Here is a 21,238-nt window from a genome sequence, read left to right as displayed (position 1 = left end):
TTTCTCAGACTTGCAAATCTTCACCTTGATAAAAAAAATTCCTCATTTTTGTTATTCTTTATCATACTTAGCAACTGCGCATACCCATCTGTGAATTATTTACACACACAAAAGCTCTCATTTCCTCCATTTTCTTTTTAAACCCTGATTTATGTTAGAGATTAAATCTGTTTATCTCCCTACAGTATCAATGTTCTTTCTTTGCCAACAAGTAACTGATAAAGGCATGTTCTGCACTGTAATGGAAGTCCCTTGAGACTTCGGAAAACGTGTCTAAATAACAGGTTCTTGTACTTCTTGTGGTAAATGTTCAGTGACATTTTCTTATAATGGGCCAAATCATGCATCTTGGTGCAGATGCTCCAAGGACACCACTGCAAACTGTATGATCTATCCAGTCTGGTACGAGGTCAAATATAGCGGAGGGCGAGCCACAGCGGCTAACTCAAAGACAGGCCAAGGACGGGGATGAAATTATGTGGGTGGAGGAAAAAAGAAAAAAGAAAAAGACAGAAGTAAACAGGAAGCCGACCCTATTCTAAGCAGCACTTTACAGTACAATTTACAGGACTAAAAGTGAGACATGAAAGCAAGCCATAGATTTTGCATGCTTGCAGAGCAGGCCACCAATGTAAGGGATGGTGCAAGAGGCCAGCTACTGTGCTTTGGAGAAGGTGGAAGCTGTAGGAGCTATAGCTGCTGTAGCCACAAGCTCAGCATACCAGTTGTTCGTACAAGAAACACGGGTCTTAAATGAAACACCAGCTAAGCGAACAAATTCTCTTTGGAACAAGGGCTAGAAGCCACGTTTCCTTCTCCTCCCTTCAATCTACCAGCACCTCATCCCTTAGCTACTCTTGCCTTTGCTTTTTCCTATCTGTCTTCCCCACCTTGCCCAATGAAGCTTGACTTCTTTTCTAAAACAGCTTCACCCACTCAGATGATGAGCAGTTCCACCTTGGAAATGTCCTGGTGGTTATGCTACTCCCAAGGAACATGCCGACAGGGTGAGAAATCTCCTTCCTTCCAGCCACAATCTGGCAATTGCTCTAAGCTATATAAATACTGTGGGTTGCTCCATGAGCTCCTGATGTTTTAAAGCATGGTAGCAATCAATGACCACAGGGATACGGGTAGAGAAAGGCACAGGCCCTGGCCAGGTAAAGGAAAGTGCATGGTTTCTGCTTGCATAGCAAAGTCGGACTGTGTGTCCTTCAGAAACTCATATCAAAATCCAGGTCACCTACAGCACGGTACTGCCACCAGGATTAGGCAGCAGCCACACAGGAGGTTTCAGGACCATTTTGCCACAGGGGACTAGGCTGCACTGTGCCAGGGGTCCCACTTTAGATATACGAGTCCCTTTTTCAGAATCCAGACTTGCTTCTGAAATGGACTTCGTGGGGCCCATGTGTCATCCAGAGCAGAGACACTCTTTAGGAATTATTCAGGAACAGTAATCAGACAAACACCCAAGACTCAGCTCTCCAAAATAACTCTGATTCACATCTGTGGTTCTTTTTCTAAAGGATCAGACTAGCTGTTAAATAAAGGATATAATCACAAAATCGCTGTTTCAGAGACATCTGGAGTCAGGGATGGAACTAAATATTTCCATTCAATGAAAAACAAAAATTTTCCTATGCAATTTCATGTAGTAATGCCAACTATTCCTGGTACCTTCGTTCTACAAGTACATTTACATGGGGTAGGAGGGGAAGGAAAGTGAAAATCCTGCAACTAAACCCAAATTGCTTTAGAGCTAACTCCATACTACAGAAGTCTTGGCTGTGCTATTTTGGCTTCCGGATGGGCAACACTCTACTACATAGTAGCTACATAATAATTACTCTGAATAAATAATTTCTCTGGCTTTACGACAGATCATTTCTAAGCATAGTTTCAAAAATTAAAAATATTTGAACAGTTTCTAAGTTATACTGGAACTGGTGTGCAAAAGTACTTCTAATTTAGTTAAGAAACTATAAAAGTAGAAAATTTTCAAACAGGAGGAACTGGTGACAAAAAAAGTCATAAACCCATACGCACTTTGCTTTTCCATGACATGAACAAAACATATTTATAAAAACAGATTGGGTCAAAGACTATCCTGGTATTTAAATTTGAAGATAATTCCCTAAAGCAACTGTAACTGCAGTGAGACTCTACTATGAACCCTACACTGAAATCACCTCAATGTGAAACTAAAATAAGAAATTTACGATTCTCTAATGAGAACCCAACATTCCAATTTTATTTGACCAAAATACTCCTCCTGCTTGCAACCTGTGTGAATATCACACAATTCTGTTGCTTAATTAATGAACAAACCCTTGAACAGGAGATTTTTCCTGTGCACTAGTACATGCTTTTAACTGTACTTCATAATTTGTCCAGATTATTTGAAGTCACCATTTCATTTGTAAACTTCCACACTATTAACTCTACAGCAACTATCACTTATTTGTGAATCTGTCCAAATGATGAAACATGCAAATGAACCAACCCCTCCAACTGTAAAACTTCTTAAACTCATAGAGATAAAAAATATTATCTATGAAAGACACTCACCTTCCCTTTCTAATAAGTTTCACAAAATAATCAAAAGAAAAATTCAACAAGCCCCATACAATTTTCTAGATCTTTAATTTCTACCAAAATGCAAAGTATAATTTACCATCATCAATATCGTACCAAATAACTCTAAAACATAAGGAAACACAGAAAATATTTGGCTTAATATTTTAAGTTATCAGATCAGCTCCAAAAATATAACAAGCATCAGTAATGTAAGTAGCATTCACTAAGTTGTTTGGAAGATGAAATAACCTGAGGTTTAGAATGATGTCTTCCCCCCATTTGTCTCTTTCCTGCCATAAGTAAGGCCTGTTGTAAAATACCACCATCTCACCATCACTGAAAAGGAAATATTTTCAATTTATATTAAAAGACATACATTGTAAATAATGGAACATACTAAAATATGGTTATGAAACCAAGTAAAACAAGTTATGAAGACATAATATCGGCAAGCGACAGCTCCCTCCTGAAGGGGACACTTACAGAACAAGAGCAGATTTTGTTTCAAATGCCAGAAAATCCTAGATACATCTACCTGCTAAGTAACAAGCAGCACCATACTAGAAATCATTGATTAGGCAATACTGATTATTCAAACTATTTATTCAAACTCCCTATTTGGATAAAGGAAATTAGTTACAACCAGTTTGCCTCATTACACTACTGACTTGTGCCTCTTCTGATGGTTCTATATAAAGAGGCTCTATTGCAGGGTAACACAGGTAAACACAGGTAAGCCAGCACTAAAAAAATATAAAAAAAGCTGTAACTGTTGTATCTAAAAGTACAACAGAAGTTCTTCCAAAGGGTTACAAAGTCCTCAATAAAATTCTAAGTCACGGTTACATATCTGTTTTAAAAGAAATCTAAGGATTAATTCTTTAAATATTTTAACAAACCACCCTCTCTTGACCAGACTGCTCTTGCTCAAATCAACTAATTCACCAGAAAACGTATGACTGGAAATTGAGAGAACTTGCTCTGTATTTGGGAGTATGAAGCACCAGTCCTTCTTTAGTAGCCTTGCTTACTAGCATAAATTAATAGCATTTGTTGTGCAATCACCACATCCGAAAGAACAGATTACGCCCTGGGCAAATGAAAAAAGAAGGGGTTTCTTGTTTGCTTTTTTTGCTTGTTTTCTTTAAACAAAGGAGACAAGCTATGAACCAGTGACTTCATCCCACTGTATCTTGTCTTTTGGCACTGATGTAAAGCCATCTCTAAAAGATGTCACAATCAAGATTTTTCCAGTCCAAAAAGATAGCCGCCTGTCTAAAGAATTTCACTCATTTTTAATAGTACGTATCTAAACTGTTTACAGTTTAACATTTAGTCAGGATTAAATAACATGAAGTTACAGGTAACTTAATCCTGTTCCTTAACATTTTCATCTTTTAAAATGAACTAACGGTATGGGTATATCAGACCGTAACTGGAAGCCAGATCACTGGATGACTAAAACAACACAAGAAACTACACGCAGTCATGCTCTTTCCTCTCCTGAGAAAGCAGGGTAGCTTGACCTTTGTTTTTCCCGTGGGGTAAGAAGGTGCCCCAGAGTAGGTAAACAGTCTAAATTCACACCAACTTGCTCATGCAGCCAGGTCTTTCATTTTCAAATTAGGGTGCAATTCAAATGCAATTGCTCCTTATTTCTGTAACTATTCTTCTTAGAAACACTCTTTAACAATAAAGCCTGTTTATATTTGAAAAAGCCTTCCTTCTCTCTTCTGTTGGTTTGGGTTTTTTTTTTACTTAATGGTTGCTACTGCCTACAAACAGTATTAACAAAACCACTGTGGTTTAGACTTTGTAATCCTTTGGTCAAAATAAAGTAACCCTTTTTTCCAAAAATTTGTATACAAACTGCTTGGTCTCCATTGAATCTTACAGGAGCTCAGACAGCCAACGAGAAGTGGAAATTAGATAAACTTCTGAGGGACAAAGCAAGATTCTTCAGCATCAAACAACCAAGATGTTAAGAGGGTATCTTTATGTGTATTAACAGCCAACAACTCCCACACATAAAACAGGACACTGTTACTGGGTATGAGAGAAATACATACTAGACGGCCAGAGGAGCTGATAAGTCTTAGCTTAATATAAGAAGCTTCTACTGCTTCCAGGCTGCCAGACTGCATTATATGTATCATATTTTCATAGAATCATAAAATGTTTTTGAGTTGGAGGGGACCAACGCCTCTGCCATGGGAAGGGACACGTTCCACTAGACCAGGTTGCTCAAAGCCTGGTCCAGCCTGGCCTTGAACACTGCCAGGGATGGGGCATCCACAACTTCTCAGGGCAACCTGTTCCAGTGCCTCACCACTCTCATCGTGACTAATTTCTCCCCTGTATCTAACCTAAATCTACCCTTTTTCAGCTTAAAGCCATTCCCCCTTGTCCTATCCTTACATGCCCTTGTAAAAAGTCCCTCTCCAGCTTTCAGTACTAGAAGGCTGCTCTAAGGTTTCCCCGGAGCCTTCTCTTCTCCAGGCTGAACATGCCCAACTCTCTCAGCCTGTCTTCATAGGACGAGTGACCACCCTCTGATCATCTTCATGGACCTCCTCTGGACTCACTCCAGCAGGTCCATGTCCTTATGTTGGGGGCCCTGGAGCTGGATGCAGTTCTCTGGGTGGGGTCTCACCAGAGTGAAGTAAAGGGGGAGAATCACCTCCCTTGACCAGCTGGTCATGCTTCTTTTGAAAGATTGGCTTTCTGAGCTGCAAGCACACATTGCCAGGTCACGCTGAACTTCTTGTCAACCAGCACCCCCAGGTCTTTCCTCTCAGGGCTGTTTGCAATCCAGTTTCTGCCCAGCCTGTATTTGTGCTTGGGACTGCCCTGGCCCAGGTGTAGGACCTTGCACTTCGCTTTGTTGAACTTCCTAAGGTTGGCATTGGCCCACCTCTCAAGCGTGTCCAGGTCCCTCTGGATGGCATCCCTTCCCTCCAGTGTATCAACCAAACCACACAGCTTGGTGTCATCAGCAAACTTGCTGAGGGCGCACTCAATCCCACTGTCCATGTCGCCGACAAAGATGTTGAACATGATCAGTCTCAACACCGATCCCTGAGGAACACCACTCATCAGTGGTCTCCACTTGGACATCAAGCCATCGACTGCAACTCTCTGAGCGTGGTCCAGTACTTCCACCAGTATTAAATGTACACCAAAGCAGCAGCAAAAATCAGCAAACAGGGCTAAGGAGTTTCCATAATCTGCAATTGCTGCATTGGACTTTTCAGCAGCATGAAAGTTCAGGACTTCTTAGAATTATAAAAGAAAGTAAATATGTATCTCTGCAGCTGCAATATCAAAGTTTGAGAGTTTCTGGGGTAGGCCCCCAAGTGTACAAGAAATCAGTGGTATTGAAGCTGATATGTTTGCACTATTACGTGGGCTGGTCTTAACCGACTAGTCCATTATCTCAACAGAAGTTGTTGAAGATAAGGGCTTTTTTAACTGTCAATCCCAGTGACTAGCTGTCATAGAATAAGATGGAGAGGCAGGGGAAACTCTGATGGATTTCCAGAGCACCCCACAAAACAAGGCACAACAGACAGCTGACAGTGGTTGACACTCTCTATGTCACCCACTGTAATTATTTGAAGGGATCTATTTATTAAATTATTTTGTGAATAATTAAAGATATTTTTGCCCTTCCTGTTTGCAAAGGAGTCTATGGCAATATTCTGCTATAGGCGTAGTATAAGGTGGGACAATCTATAACTCCAAGACACTTTCAAATAAATTCAAGTTGGGGTACTTTATTAATATGAACATGGTTCTGCATGAACATAGCTTAGACAATGACGAGCTATAACATGAAACAGAAACCAAGGAGAGGAAAAAGAAACAGAGAACAGTACACCCTTCCATTTTAAGGCACAGGCTCTCCAGAGTACCCACCCACCATAACCCTACACAGGCACACTCAACCCCCAGTGTCTTCACACCAGCATGCTTCCTGGAAGCAGAAGCCTATTGTAAAGACACTCTAACACAAAACCTGATAAAAGGAAAAACAGAGCACAAGAATTCAAAACTTACCTTTTCCAAGATGAATTTGTTTAGATAAGGCATGTAACCCTGATTGGAAACTGGTCCTTCATCATCATCCCTAAAGTGCTCTTCCAAGGCCACTGGATCATGGGGAACATTTAACACTGTACACAAGTTGTGTGAAAGGACCTAAGGACAGAAAAGAAATCCGTGACAATGCTGTTGGCCTTAACCATGCTGTGTTGGCTCCAGAGAGGGCCTGTGATTCGCGAAACTATGTGCAAAGCCACATGCTCATGTCTGCACAAGTTGCAGATTTTTGTCAAAAAATGAAACATAACTAAAAAAGTTGACTCCAAGGATTCGATGGCTTCAAATAGTTACATGTTTACAGAAGCAATACAATCACAGATAGGTCCATTCCTACAGAAGTGCAAATACAGCTACAGAAGCTATCCTTTGCCCATATATACTTATGCATTTGAAAACCAGGAGAGGCATGCAGAAATGCCAAAGTAATATTTACAGAGTGATATTAGGTAGCTACAGAACACAACCACAAACACCTAGCCATTGAAATGATAAATAATTACTATCTAGTGAAAATTAGAAACAAATAGAACTTAATACATACATTTAGTTTACAAAGAAATGACCACTCAAAGCATCAACTATGGGTTTCTCTCATCTGCTTCTCAACATTCACCCCATGTTTCAGTTGGCAAAGTACGTTATAGAAAGGGGAAGGGTTTGACGTGCTTCTCAATTTTTTATTTTAAAAAGGTATTTGCATGCATTATGTCACGAGCTTAACACTCACAAGCACTTATGTCTATTCTTGAGAAACGACCTTCAAGGAGAGGCTACATGCTTGATTAGTTTTGAGGAAGTACTGAATTATTGAAAACTAACTGGTAGCCAACACATCTCAACTTCTTCAATTCACGCTGAGTTTTGCATGCACAAACTAACGCCTTGGTAGCAACAACAGAAAGGCAGAGCCTGGGTACCAGCATCTCCTGTGCCACCAGCACCTTCCCATCCCTTTCATGTTCACACAGTCTCATGTCAGGTCAGCCCTGTAACATGCTGCCCACTGGGTCTTAAACATGCTGTCACTCAGGAGCCCTCTCCCCTTTGCATGATGCAGACTGAAGCCTCTGAAGATCATGTACTGACTATGGAAACTGGGTTAAGGATTTAGCCTCACATGCCCAGGAAGGGTCTGCATTGAAAAAATGGAATTAAGAACCAAAGGCAAAAAATAACAGAAAAGCAAAATGAGGCAGAAGTAAAACAGATTGTATTTTAGGAGGACGGAGCGAGGAGACGGCTGGTCTTTTCTCCAACAAACGACATGACAAGACGTAACGGCCTCAAGCTGCGCCAGGGGAGGTTTAGATTGGATATTAGGAAAAATTTCTTCATCAAAACGGTTGTCAAGCATTGGAACAGGCTGCCCAGGGAAGCAGTGGAGTCACCATCCCTGAAGGTATTTAAAAGACGCATAGACATGGCCCTTCAGGACATGGTTTAGTGGTGGACTTGGCAGTGCTGGGGTAATGGTTGGACTTGATGATCTTATAGGTCTTTTCCAACCTAGTTGATTCTGTGATTCTATGATTTTGAAAAGGCACACTGCTTCTGGTATTTTCTTGTTTTAAATCAACAACTAGACTGGACAAACTGCAACTGAATTTTGGCGTGGTTTTGGTTTTACTTTTTCACTGTGCACCATAAAATAATAATTTTAAAAAAAATAGACCCAAATGATGCAAAGAGAAAGCAGTAAAAAAATGTGCAGAAAAATTCTAAGTGGATTCTTTAGGCAAGAAGACCTAAAGCGGTCGAGATGGGGTAGCTGCAAAACAAGAAGTGAAAGCCTGAAGTCATCAAAGGCCAGGAAATCAAACCTAGGCCACACACTTACAATGTCTGGGCTGCCACCCCCTCCATCATCATGTGTATTTACTTTACGTATGATGTATGATAAAGAAACATGCAGAATCTAAGTGCTAGGATAGCATAAAATCCTACAAAGATAACCCAAGATGCAAGTTCAATGGAGAGCTCCTCTCTACATACCTCCAAAGCTACATTTTATTTTAGAAAAGCACACATTTCCATGAGTAATACTTACGTTCATTGCCATATGCTAACATTAGGCCAAAGGAGCTAACAAGGTGTAGAAATTTAAAAGCAGAAAAACAATAGCATCAGTCATCTTACAACAAAAGCTGCATTTCCCAAAGTAGCAAAATTGTATTTAGAAGCTACCACATTTCACGCTACCCTCCATCAACAGTATATTTTCCTTCAATCTACCCTTATTTTTAACCACTGCATTAAATCAAGTATTTGAGACCATGTGATTTATGTATGGAGGGAGGAAAACATACTATCATGCGTGTTTCCCCTTCTATTTAGGGCTTCTGTTGTTATTTATAGAAGACTGAGGGATTCTTGAATTTCTGAGAGATACGGATGATCTCAGTTTTCCAACCAGACTGTAGTTGCTAATACTATAACTAAAAAAAATACTCAGCTAATAAAAATATTCCAAAAGCATAACTGATTTAAGCTTATTACCCAAATAACTTAAAAGTCCCAATAAAAAACTTCCTGATCATGTCCTTCCAACATGTTTCTCTTCTCCCTTCTTCAGCCTTCTTGCTGTGTTGGGCTGTCAGAAACCTAGGTGGTTTCCGCATCAAGCACCCAATTTAGCAGGAACGAATTCCACTTTCAGTCGTTTTCTAAGATCTGCCTTATCTGCGATCTCTCCTGTGCCCAGTGCTCTCTTTTCATAACTCAGGAAATTCCTCGGTGCCTGCCAAAGCCTGCCATTCTCTAACACGGCCAAGTGCCAGCTGAATTCTTCAGTTGCAGGGTAAGCCTGACAAATTCTGCACTGAGGTCTCATTTGGTTTTGTTCTCTCAAAGCACATTATCTGGACCATAATATACCCTATTTTAATGATCAATTTGGGGAAAAAAAACCAAAAACCTAGCTGAATACTAGGTTAACTGGGGTATGAAAAATTGCCTTGTCTTGCAGAAGCTCTGTCGACCATGAGGAATTTTTGCAGCAGTAAGGATTATTCCCCCCATGCTCAAAGGGTTGCTAGGCAGCTTTTTCTGTCAGCACTTATTATGCTCAGGATGCCACGTTTAACAACTTACCTTCATGCCAGAGTCAACTCCTGCCCCAGCTCAGAGACTCATCTCTGTGCTACAGCAAATGGGTACAGCAGTGGTCCCCAAACTGCAGTCCATGAGACAGTACAAGCGGTCTGCAGAGGGTTCACAAAACCAGTGCACTCTGGGCACAATTCTTCCATTTTCAATGAGAAGCTCTGTAAGAAAGATGCCTAGTGGTGCCCAGGGAACACTGAAGGTGTTATGCACTCAATCTAAACCAGATGAAACAAGCAAGCTGAACCCCAAAGGTCATTACAGACTTTGGATTTGCTTTATTTATGGCCAGTCCCCTGTTGCTTTACCTGGAGCGCAGATCTCCAGCTCAGCTATACCTCTGCCACAGCAGCTCCCCTCTGAGATAACCACTTTCCAAAACTGATCTTCCAAAACTTTAAGCATGTGTTGAATTGTTACCATCTGAGTATTTCCATTTAACCTTGTACATAAAAGTGATCTGTGTTTCTAAAGGGAAAAGGAGGATCTGATAGACGACTTACTGCTCAGCAACAAAAATTTGGCCCAGATGACAGGTAGGAGCATTAACAGGGCAGACTAATCCTAGAGCAGCTATTGTCAGCTTCTTCAGCACTTTTTTCTTTTGCACCCTTCAGGGGGGTCTCCTCCCTCCCCCATCTCTTTTTCAGATTTTAAAATGTTGGCATCACAGTTCCCGACAGCTCCATTCAGGGGCTTTGTGTGAATTCATTCCAAGACATTCTTGGCTCATCTCTCCCTGACATCCATGTCAGCAGCTAGCCAGCCAAAATAAGGCTACTCACAAGTACTTTCCCTTTTCCTCTTTTGACCAGTGTGGAAACTAGCATCATATATGTCCCTTGTCACTGGCACAAGGTCTTTTCAACCAAGGTGCATCTTAAATATACAGTTTCTTGCATCACAGCATCTCCAAGGTACAGCTTCCTTATCCACTCAGGTAGCAATCTGGAGTCTCATCATTCAACATTAGAGTCTCCTTATTTGACAACAGGGTTAGTGCATCAACCTCTTTGCCAGTCGGATGAGTGTATTCAAGCTTGACATCCACCAGCTCTGGTTCCTGATACCAACGCCCTTTGCTCACATCACCACTCCATTCCTTCATTTGCTCCCTTCTCCTTTGGGCACTCACAGACCCCTTGTCACCATTTTTGACAACCTCACCCTTCCTCTTGCCTTCATTATCAGCACACCTCCTCTGGCCCCCAGTCACACACTGGTGCCAGCCTGCATCTGTCCACTTACCAAGGGAACTGCCTTTCTGCCCTGCAGTTCCCAGCCCTTAAGAAGAGCTCCTGGTAAACATACTCCATCTACTGTGTCTTTCTTCTACATCTTCCTTGAAACCACTTGACAAAATCTCAAGGACAAAGGCTAAACGAGCTGCTGATCCACTGGCAGCTGCTCCTCTCAAACACAGCATCATGGCGCCATCATTTCCTAATGTCCCCTCTTTGGTCTTCCTCTCTCTTTTGGAAGAGGGGCACCCCTGCCCTCACACCTTACAGACATGATTCCTCATGGCTACCCTAATACAAACACTTCTGAGCCCTGTTAATAATGTCAGAGTACAACTCCCTCATGTGAGTCACAATGACTAATTTCCTACCATCCTTCAACGCTGTACAAAGTCAATTGTCCGTCTGGGGTCCTGCCCACTCGTCACAGGCTCTCGACCCTTCCAGCGCCTTGCTACATTGTTCGAGGTCTTCCTCTCCATTTGGACCGTCCCTCTTGCCCCTGATTACACCATTCTCCCTCTTCCCACTGGCCGCTGACTTCCCATTTAGTAAAAAGACAAAGCAAAGATAAGAGGTATAATAATCCTATAACATCCCAGATATGATTCAAGACTGGTATAAATTGTCTAAGCCTAACTAGTAACTTTGGTCACCCACATATCATGGGCCCAAATGAGACTGCGTTTTCATGAGGTGCTCACCATCCACATTCTGCAGATATCATGCCAGGAATCCAAGACTTTGAAAGTCCAGCCCACTGTAGCACACAAAACAAAACCAAGAACAGTCAAATAACCCCACTGCCTAAGCAGAGACAAGTCATAAAACAATGTAAGGAAGAGAGAGTGTAAAAACTAATTGGTATGTATTCTTTCCAAGATCCAATCATACACACCTACCACAAGGAGTTTCACTGGCTGTTAAATGAAACTACATTTAAACCACAGTGTTTCAAGACCCACATGAAAAGCAGATTTAATGTCGGCACATTACAGAAATTTTTAAAATAAGTCAACTTTAAAATTGCAGATTGCAAGAAAGATTAAATTGGATTTAAATACAGGAAAGCAAGTATTTGCATGTAGCTTGTGCTCGAACCACATCAGCAGCTATCACTGCATACACAGAACTATCACTTTATCCTTTCTATATCAATGCTTGAAAGTGCTGAAACACACTGACAAAATGATTGTGTCCATATTTAAAGGTGTATTTAAGAATAGAATACGCAAATGTTTCTGCTAATACATAAAAAAAGGGTACGCTCTGCAGCCAGCATAACAGTAGAACTTCTGAAGATCACTGATTAAAGGAAAATAACATCAGGGCATACTGGAAGATGATATTCAAAATTACACAGAGGACTGATTTAACTGTCTCCTCTCAGCAGCTCAGACCATATACAAAAAAATACAAATAAATAAAAGACAACTGAGGAAATCCTTACTATTCCAAGCAAGTCCTAGTTTTTCCTCTAAGGTTTGCTGTTTCTCCAGACTACAAAACAGACCCAATTCACTCACCATCCCTTTGCTCTAGGTACATTAAAAACAAATGTGTGATGCAAAGGCCCTTCACCGTAGGACCTCAGCTATGTAACACACATTTATTTTTCTCATAGTAGTTAATGAAGATGATTCATTTTTATGGAAGGCTCAAAGATCACTTCTAGGTAGCGAAACTAGAAATCACTTTGTTTTAACCAACATGTTATACTTAGGACCTTCTGTGCAACACGATGGCAATATGTTATACCAGATTATACAACGCAAAGATCCATTGCCAGTAAGTTTTCTCACTGAGGAAGAAAGAGTTCAGCAGGTTACAACACTGCATGCTGTTATCAGAAAACAAAGTTTTTTAACATCTTTTCAATAACAGGAGTTTCACCAATTAATAAACATATTTTTCTAATGCCACAGATCTCTCCTAACCTGTTTATCTCCAAGCTCCATCTCTCCTTTTTATAAAGGTGCTATATCTTCCTCATGGTGATGTGGGTGAGAAACACTTTATTGAGAAATACCTTCTCAATACAACATAGGCCTGCATCAATCAGACAGGAAGATCTGTTTTGCTGTCCTGCCTACCCTTCCTGCTGCGTCCATGTGGGGCCGTAACATGCACCTTTTCTCCCCAGTAGGACTATCGGTTTGACACCACATTCATCATTTGCTACAAAAAACCTACAGAAGAGCAATCTCTACCCCTTTCTGTGTTTCATGGAAACTAACTCTTGGCGGCCACAGGAGAAGGCAACAGCCTCAATTCAGACTTGTTTCTGCATTCCCAGATCTCTCACCTGACACTTCCCTTGAGAGCCTTTATATCACAGACAGAACTGCACAGACCTACGGAGACACACTTTTTCTTCATCTTTTCTCTCTCACAGATAGACAGAATGAAACATCAAAACTGGATGTTTAGGAAGATGTTCGATAGGTAACGAGGGGACAAGTTTAATTTCCCCTCTCCTTTTTATTTTTTTTTTTTTTTTTTTAACCTTTTTTAAACACACAGCACTGGAGACATGCTGCTCTAGTAAGACAGCAGAGCATGACAAGACAGGCAACTGTACTTCAGTTTGGAAATACAACCGCTGCTTTAATCCACCTAGGTCAGTCAATGATCTTAAAGAAGAAGTGATGACACCTCCACCAGAGCAAGCCGTGCTTGCAAATGCTGCAGCACAGCATTCTGGCTCCTTCTTTAACCATTTAATTCACCTCAGCACATGTGTGACCACGACAGCTTCTCCCCTGACCAGCACAACACATGCTGCCGACACACCTCCCAGGTGAACGCACTGAGCACACAAGATGTGGTAGTGTGACAGGAAAATGGGATTCCTTTAAATAGCAGGGCAATAAAAACACCACTCTGCAACCTACTTCAGTCAGTCCTGCAACGTAAGTACTTGCTTTCATTATGCCACCTGTAGAAGACAGGACCTGCATGCACTTTCAGCTTGAGCTCACAGTCAGGTCCAGCCTCTTGCCTGACTCCTGCCCCACAGCCACTTCTGGATGAGTTAGGCTGTATCTCACGGCCTGATCTCCCAGAGCAAAGAAAAGGAGAAGAGGAAGAGGCTGCTTGCAGCATGTTGTGGACACTTATTACACAATAATGCTGAAAACTAAGTGCATTAGCTACCGACCACACATGTAAACACCACCTGCAGCACGGCCACTCTTGCTCGTGGAGTCGATCCCACCAAGGGTGCAAACTTCAGCTAACTGCTGTGGCTGACACAACTCCAGAGCTCAGCACAAGGACCCACAGTCTCATATGTCAACAGGTGTCGCGTTCTTATTCAAAATATTTATTTAGCCAGATTTCTGCTATTATTCCCAGGCCAAGATGGTCCCATAAAGCAAGGCCAAGATGGGATCAGATTCAGCAAGCTGCCTGAGAGCTCTTTTAAGAGCACAAACATTACTTCAGCGTATAAGCTAAAGAAAGAATGGCACAGTTGGAGCCTCTTGACTAATTCTCCTGTTTATATCCAAATAAGAGAGCACTGTGAAACCTCACTCTCCCCTTGGCAAGCTATGAATTTCACTTGGACGCAGCCAACCCCTATAGATGGGACCTTGTGGCTACCCGACAAAAGATTTTGGCCAGAAAGGGTACCAAGGACATGTGGTTGAAAGCAGACCAGAAGCACAACAAGGGTTTGTGCACGCACTGACATCTTGGGAAGACGAAGCACTTGCCTGGGCAGAATGAAAATAAGCCTCCTCAGGCGTGAGGAAGGGCCCGCACAAGCTTCCTCTGGGACGGAGACATTCAGGAGCCACAGCAACCAGCAACACCGTGTGATGAATGACAGCCTCAAACATCACCTAGGGCACCCAAGTGGGTTTCGAAATGGGGGGCTGTGTCCCATCACCCAGCTCCAAGCGTGACCACCTCACACAGGCCCCTGGCCCAGCACCCCCGTGCCCACTGTGGAGGCAGCCGGCGGGGACAGCAGAGGACCATGTCATGGCCTCTCGCGCCCACGGTGGCTGCCCCTCACACCCACACCAGGCCCTGGCCCCACACCGTGTCCCCTGGGCTCACCACCCCTCTCTCCTCACTGCCCCACTTGCCTTGAGCTGGGACTTGGAGACCTTCCCGCTGCGGTCGAGGTCGAGGGCGGTGAAGGCGTGCCAGATGGACTTCAGCAGCTCCTCCTTGAGGCCCACCATGGCCGGCCCGCCGGCTGCTACCGCTACCACCTCGCTCCCGCCGCCGCTCCCGCTCTGCCTTCGCCTCGGCCAGCCCCGCAGTCGCCGCGCCCGCCCCGTGGGCGGGTGCCCGCCCTTGCCCGGCCCCGCAGGCGCCGCCCCGGGACCGCGCGCGTCCCGCCTCAGAGGCCGGGGCCGAGGGGCCGGCCGGGGGAGCCCAGGCGCCCAGGGGGGCGGGAGAGCGGCCAGGGGCGTCCGAGCGGCCCCCGTGAGGTACCTGCCACAGCAGCGCCGGCTGCACCCCTCCTGCGAGGCAGCGGGTGTGCGCGGCCCGCGGCTGTTCGCAGGGGAGGCACCGCCCCACGTGCACAGTAGGGCACGCTCACAGCGAGAAAAGTGACTCCCGTGGGACACCGTTTCAGAGAGCAGCTGGCAAGGCAGGCTGCGGGCAGCTGGAGCGAAAACGGGGGGAAGGCAAAAAAAACCCAAACTGCACCGCTGCTTCTAAACCAGGAGTGGCACAAAATGTCATCACGAGGAATAAGCTTTGCTGTTGTGAGCTTTGGAAAGTGCTTTTTAGGTGGGGTTTTAAGGAGTTAAATCTAACGTGTTGCAGGTTCGGAATAAGCAACATTGAGAGCAGTGTGAGGACTGCTGCTGTCTCCACAGTCCCTGGGCTTTCTAGCAGAAACGTCAGTGGTATTTCTCTACTAACACTAGGGGTAGTTGCTTCTAGGCCAGAAGGGGCAGGAAGATAATGCTGCAGGGTAGAGCGCTTTGAATACCGCATCCAAGATCATTCACAGTACACAGGTCATGGTCAAGGTAAGGTTTCATTCTCATGGAGTTTAAGCCAAACCATTAAGATCCCACGTTCAAGATACATAACAAAACAACAAAAAAGCCTGATTCTCACTTTTGTCCAGTTTTCACCTCCATTCAACTGCATCATCAGAACAGAAATAGCACACTGCAAGTGGAATGGTTCTGGCAGGTACAGCAAGATGATTGTTTTGCACCAGGTGGTGCTGGTTCATTATGATCCCAGTAAGAAAGGCACTCAGACTCTCAAGTATCACATAAAATACCATTTATTTGAGCTAACACTATAGTAGAGAGGACAGTAGAGATCATCTTACATTTCTTCAGGTGCTGGGAAGCCTCAGCTGTGCAGCATCAATCATGTCTCTTACCAAGGTGCAGCATGTCACACAGGCCCTGCCCAAGGTAAAGATCCACCATTTTGGTCATGTAAGGTAATACAGGGTTTTCTTACAAGAAAACAACTGTATACATTGTATCTAGTGTCAAACAGAAAGGATGTTCACATGAGAACCTCTTGCTGCATTTTCAGATAGTGGGCCAGCCACGCAGCGGGTATAGTCGCAGATACCGAGCAGGAGGTGCCTGCAGGCTCCTCAGGTACAATCAACCACGTCAATTTACCGCATGGCCATGGGGGACACACAGTCCCAGGTGGGCCTGGAGGCCAGGCTGGACCTGCAGCACAGGGCAGCACAGGCCTAGCTTAGGTGGATTAATAATCCTCAGCATATAATGGTCATCTGGTCAGGATCACCACAGATGAGCAGATGGCCAAGTCCACTGCAGGAAGTAATTTCACTTCTCATACGTGGTAGTACACAAGCTTTCTGTATGTGGGAAATTGGAGAGTAGAATCATCCACAGACTTCCACTAATTTTTGTTCTTTAGTGTCTTCTTTAGCTTACAGCAAGCAACAGAAATGTTCTAGCAATGCAGAGATGTCATAGTCTCTCAGTAGCACAGTGAGTAGTCAAACACGACCTGCCTTATTCACTGGGCATATCCTTGCAGCCTTTTGCCTCTCATTTTTCTTAACCTTTTTCCTCCAGAGTTTATTCAGGGCTTTGGAATCCACAATTATTTATACTCTTTCCTCAAGCCGGATGGTGAGAGCTATATAATTAACAACAACAGTTAATTTGATTAAATTTCTTAATGAACCTGGTTTGCTAGAATTATAGCTGTTAGTATTACCAGAAACATCTATAATCTTGAAATATATATCTTACCACTTGCAGCTAAGGCATTTCTCCAATTTGACCACAGCTATTCCAGTTAAGGAGGAAGGAGATGACTTTTGTATATGTAGATAACCTAACAAGCCTATTTTATTTGGTAGCCAAGCAACCACAAAGTCACCAGTAAATACAGAACATCCCTATTAAAGTACATTAAAATACAGTTAGGTTGTGGGAAATGTTGGTGAGGAAAAAGCAATTTGTATAGTTCACACATGAATCTCCTCAAGGCAGGGACAACTTCTGTTTCAAATAGACTTCAGTGATTTTTGGCAGCTCATTTTTATAAAAACAATAGAGTGCAAAAATGAAATTAAAACAAAATGCCCCACAAAATAATTATAAAAACAACCCTATGTGCTTCTCTTCATTTGCCTTCATTCTTTTTGCTGGCTTCTCTTATTCCTGATTTAAATGACATGCTGAAATCCTTTGCCAGAACAGGACTTCTTTTCCACTAAGAATACAAACAGTTCCATTCAGGTCGATAGGTTAACAGTCAATGCTTAAAATGTTTCATTAACATGAGTAGTTTATATAAGCCTCATCTACTCCAGCTTTTGGCAGGGTAATCAAAAGGATACTTACAAGTTATGCATAAAACTAGTACAATGGTTTTATATAGATACACTCATGTTTAAAATAGTTTTTTACAGGATTGAGCTAACTGAGCAAAACCAGTTAAACTGAAGTTCGTATGCAGACAAACTTGCTGTTGAACAAAACCTTTGTTTTTCATACTTACCCGAAATAGCTTTAACAAAGTTACAGGACTAACTGTATCCACACCCAAAGTATGAGTTATTTTAAGCTACTCTTCCGTTTTAATATGCTAGTCTGGATCTTTGCTTATCAAAGACTTTACATTCTAAAGCTTTGAAGACAAGATTGACATATAATCCATAGAACATTAACTAACAGTGATCACATTAACCATGAAGTCCTTAATAGCACTACATAAACTCTGAATGGCTTGTATGGTACAAAAGTAAGTTCTGATGCAACTTAACATACTTCTGCTTTTCTTGAAAGTTGTCCGAGATCTCAGCAACTTTATTTAAATCTGTGCTTATTCTAATCTTGTTTGCTCACCACAGTTAAAAACATGACTGAAGAGTGGCGGGGAGATCAGGGAAGGAAAACTGGCTCACAGCCTCACAGAGTGACTCACAGTTTCAGGAAGAAGCTTTAGACCCTGCTGAGGGTCAGCCTTGAGACGTCAATCACTTTTCCTCCTCCCTGCAGAAGCTTAATTACTCCTTGTTAGCCAAATAATAAGTATTTGTCAGGGAGGTTAGAACCAGAGGAAAGATTACGCATTTGAACTGTTACTAATTTTGTGTTATGCCACTGAGTCAGTTAAACTGCCACCAAGGAAAGAATTCAGACACATCAGCAACTCACTGTTTTCTGCATGCTGTTAGCCCAGAGAAAATCGTCCTGAACTGTGGCATTACCAGTCATTTTCATTCTCCAGAGGAAAACTAAATTGAAGTTTTAATTTAAGATCATTAAGCCAAGTTTGTATCAAACTGTGTTTCCAGTATGTGCCATTTAGCAGCGATGTTTCAGTAGAAAACAAAATTAAAGCAAATGCCAGTGTTTGTTATCAGCATTATAGTTTCTGAACAGACCAGTCCAACCATACATCTCAAAGAAGCACTTGAGGACAGTAAGTGTATTTGACATTATACTGTAACCCAGTCCTAAAACCATTTGAGGACTTTGGGTTTTCTGTTATTTTTAAATACTTTAAAAAGTTTTATCTCTGGCCTTATACACATGCCTCAAAGAGTCTAACTAGAACTATGTAGAAATTAAGCATGAAAATTATTTTGGGTGAAATAGGAAGCAGCATTAGATGTTGAATCAGAATGGCAGCTCAGTCCCTCCTACCAAAAAAAAAAAAAAAGTTGATTCTCCATCCATTTCTAAGACTTCTAGAGAACCTTTAAAGCAATTCCAGCAAATCACTCCTACTTTACTATAGCTTTCTGCTATTTATACACACATGCACAACACATACATTTCTGTTCAAACTTGATGAAAAAAACATTATGAAGAGATAAACCACAGAGCATTAACTTACCTTTCAGGTCCTCCCTGGTAATACACATCTTACTCTCCACTTGCAGCTGATAAAGTATTTCTCACCAAGTTACAGAACTCACCATAGAACAGAATACCACAGATATCTTACCTGCAGAAAGAAAGAGGAAATGAAATCCCAGGTGTGTAGTGCAGTAACTGTCTGACACCATGGTTTGGGATGGAAATTGGAGAAAGAAATGGTCAATGGAAAAAAGCCATTAAGCAGGGTTAGTGTAGAAGACTGACAAACAGTATTGACTCAGTGACCAAGAGGAAATTAAAATCCCATTTGCTAAGGCATGGAACAAATATATGGGGAGATTCTACCCTAAACATCTTAACACCCAAGTAGCTGAGAATGAAAAGAAGCAAGAGGAAACAGCTGCGGATGTAGGAAGATCACCAAGGTTGGTGATGCTAAAGTTTGGAGTAGGAGGCATTTCTTCTGTCCCCCCCATCCGTATGCTGCAGAACACCTTGCCTAAAATATTTTAATTAGGTGTGTATTCTGTTGTCTGTACATCAATAGATGGACAAGATCGTCTCCATCAGAATGCATGCTAAACACGCAGGATCTTTTCCTGAGCATAAATGGTCAGTCAGTAACAGCAGCGGTTCTTATGTCCATTAGCCCACTTATCTGGCAATAACCCTAGGGATACACAGACCATTAATTAGAATTAGGGCAGTTATTCTGCTTTCATCTTGAGTCAAACAGAAATCAGTTCAAGCCAGCATGATTATTCGGATGTCATGCTAAGTATCGATGCTGAATATTAGAAGGGAGTCAAACGACTGACAAAAGGAAGATCTTTGAAACCTTCAGATTTTTCAAGGCTATCCAAAATCTCAGATGATTTTTAAGTGTGCACAATCTCAGATCTCTGAGCATGTGTTAAGCAGTAATAAATAGCTTCCTGTTTAATTAGGCATAGCAATAGTCTCTCCTTGGGGCACCTCCCTTTCCTCTACCCCAATCCCATTATACTTTGAGAAGATAGTATCTTCTTCCAATTCCAACTGTTTAAACAGAAGCAGGACCTTAATTTCCTGTGTGCTGTCCTGCCCACCGCTGCTTCTTCCTGCTTTCTCTGCAGTGCTTCTTGAGACACGAACCTATGTGTCAGCTCAGCCGCCTGCAATCAGGGGAGCTCGCAGCTCGCTGTCAGATGGTCTCCACAGTTCACTGGAAGAAGGTGAAGTTTAGGCAGGGAACAGCCCTGCTTTTGACTCTTACTGACCATCGCTTTAGACCAGAGTCTTCAAGCACAGCTGTAATGGTGATATTTATAGGTAGCACGCATGCACAGGTTCATTAATCGTGTACACACGTTATATACCAATTCGCATACATGGTGAAACCATGAAGATGCCTTTTCCAAGCCTACAGAACTGGGGGGGTGGGTGCGGATGGAAAAATGAAGCCAACCTGAGCTGCTGCTGGCAAGAATGCTCAGTCAGTACTGCAGAACAAGATCATGATTTCTAACAATCAGGGTCGAGCGCCATACTAGCACACAAGCACTCTAAAGACAAACATTTAGTGCACAGTTGATCATTTTGTCCAGCAGGTGTTGCTGGAGACAACAAAACACATTAAAGATGAGGTCAAGCTGGTCAGCTTTTGGGAGCTGGTCAAACCCACCCTCCCAGTTCAACAAGAAGGATTGAGTGACTAAGTATACTTTTATTCATAAACGTTTCAAAGTTATAGTCTACAGTAATGCAATCTATGAAATTGCTACCCCATCTCTGTCAGTGTTCAAGGCCAGGCTGGACGGGGCTTGGAGCAACCTGGTCTAGTGGAAGGTGTCCCTGCCCATGGCAGGGGGTTGGAACTAGATGAGCTTTAAGGTCCCTTCCAGCCCCAACCATTCTGTG

At 42.6% G+C, this 21,238-nt stretch overlaps 1 protein-coding gene across 4 annotated transcripts in view; it reads right to left on the bottom strand.

The window, feature by feature from the left end:
• The window catches only part of SWAP70 (switching B cell complex subunit SWAP70), a 51,545-nt gene extending 30,549 nt beyond the window's left edge, over positions 1–20,996 (bottom strand). The window contains exons 1-2 of one of the 4 annotated variants that reach the window (XM_030482926.1): positions 20,787–20,996; positions 6,640–6,780 (exon numbers count right to left, since the gene is read on the bottom strand). In XM_030482926.1, coding sequence (XP_030338786.1) covers positions 6,640–6,672 — 33 coding nt within the window. In that variant the 5' untranslated portion in view covers positions 6,673–6,780; positions 20,787–20,996. Of the gene's footprint in view, positions 1–1,481; positions 1,541–6,386; positions 6,616–6,639; positions 6,781–15,124; positions 15,358–20,786 lie in introns of those variants that run through there. The other 3 variants (XM_030482925.1, XM_030482927.1, XM_030482928.1) reach the window with 3 other exon arrangements.
• Positions 20,997–21,238: the final 242 nt, after the last annotated feature.

This window comes from Strigops habroptila, chromosome 4, assembly GCF_004027225.2.
Source record: "Strigops habroptila isolate Jane chromosome 4, bStrHab1.2.pri, whole genome shotgun sequence".
Lineage (NCBI taxonomy): Eukaryota > Metazoa > Chordata > Aves > Psittaciformes > Psittacidae > Strigops > Strigops habroptila.
The sequence above is the reverse complement of the archived record's forward strand: the minus strand, read 5'-3'. Positions and strand labels throughout refer to the sequence as shown.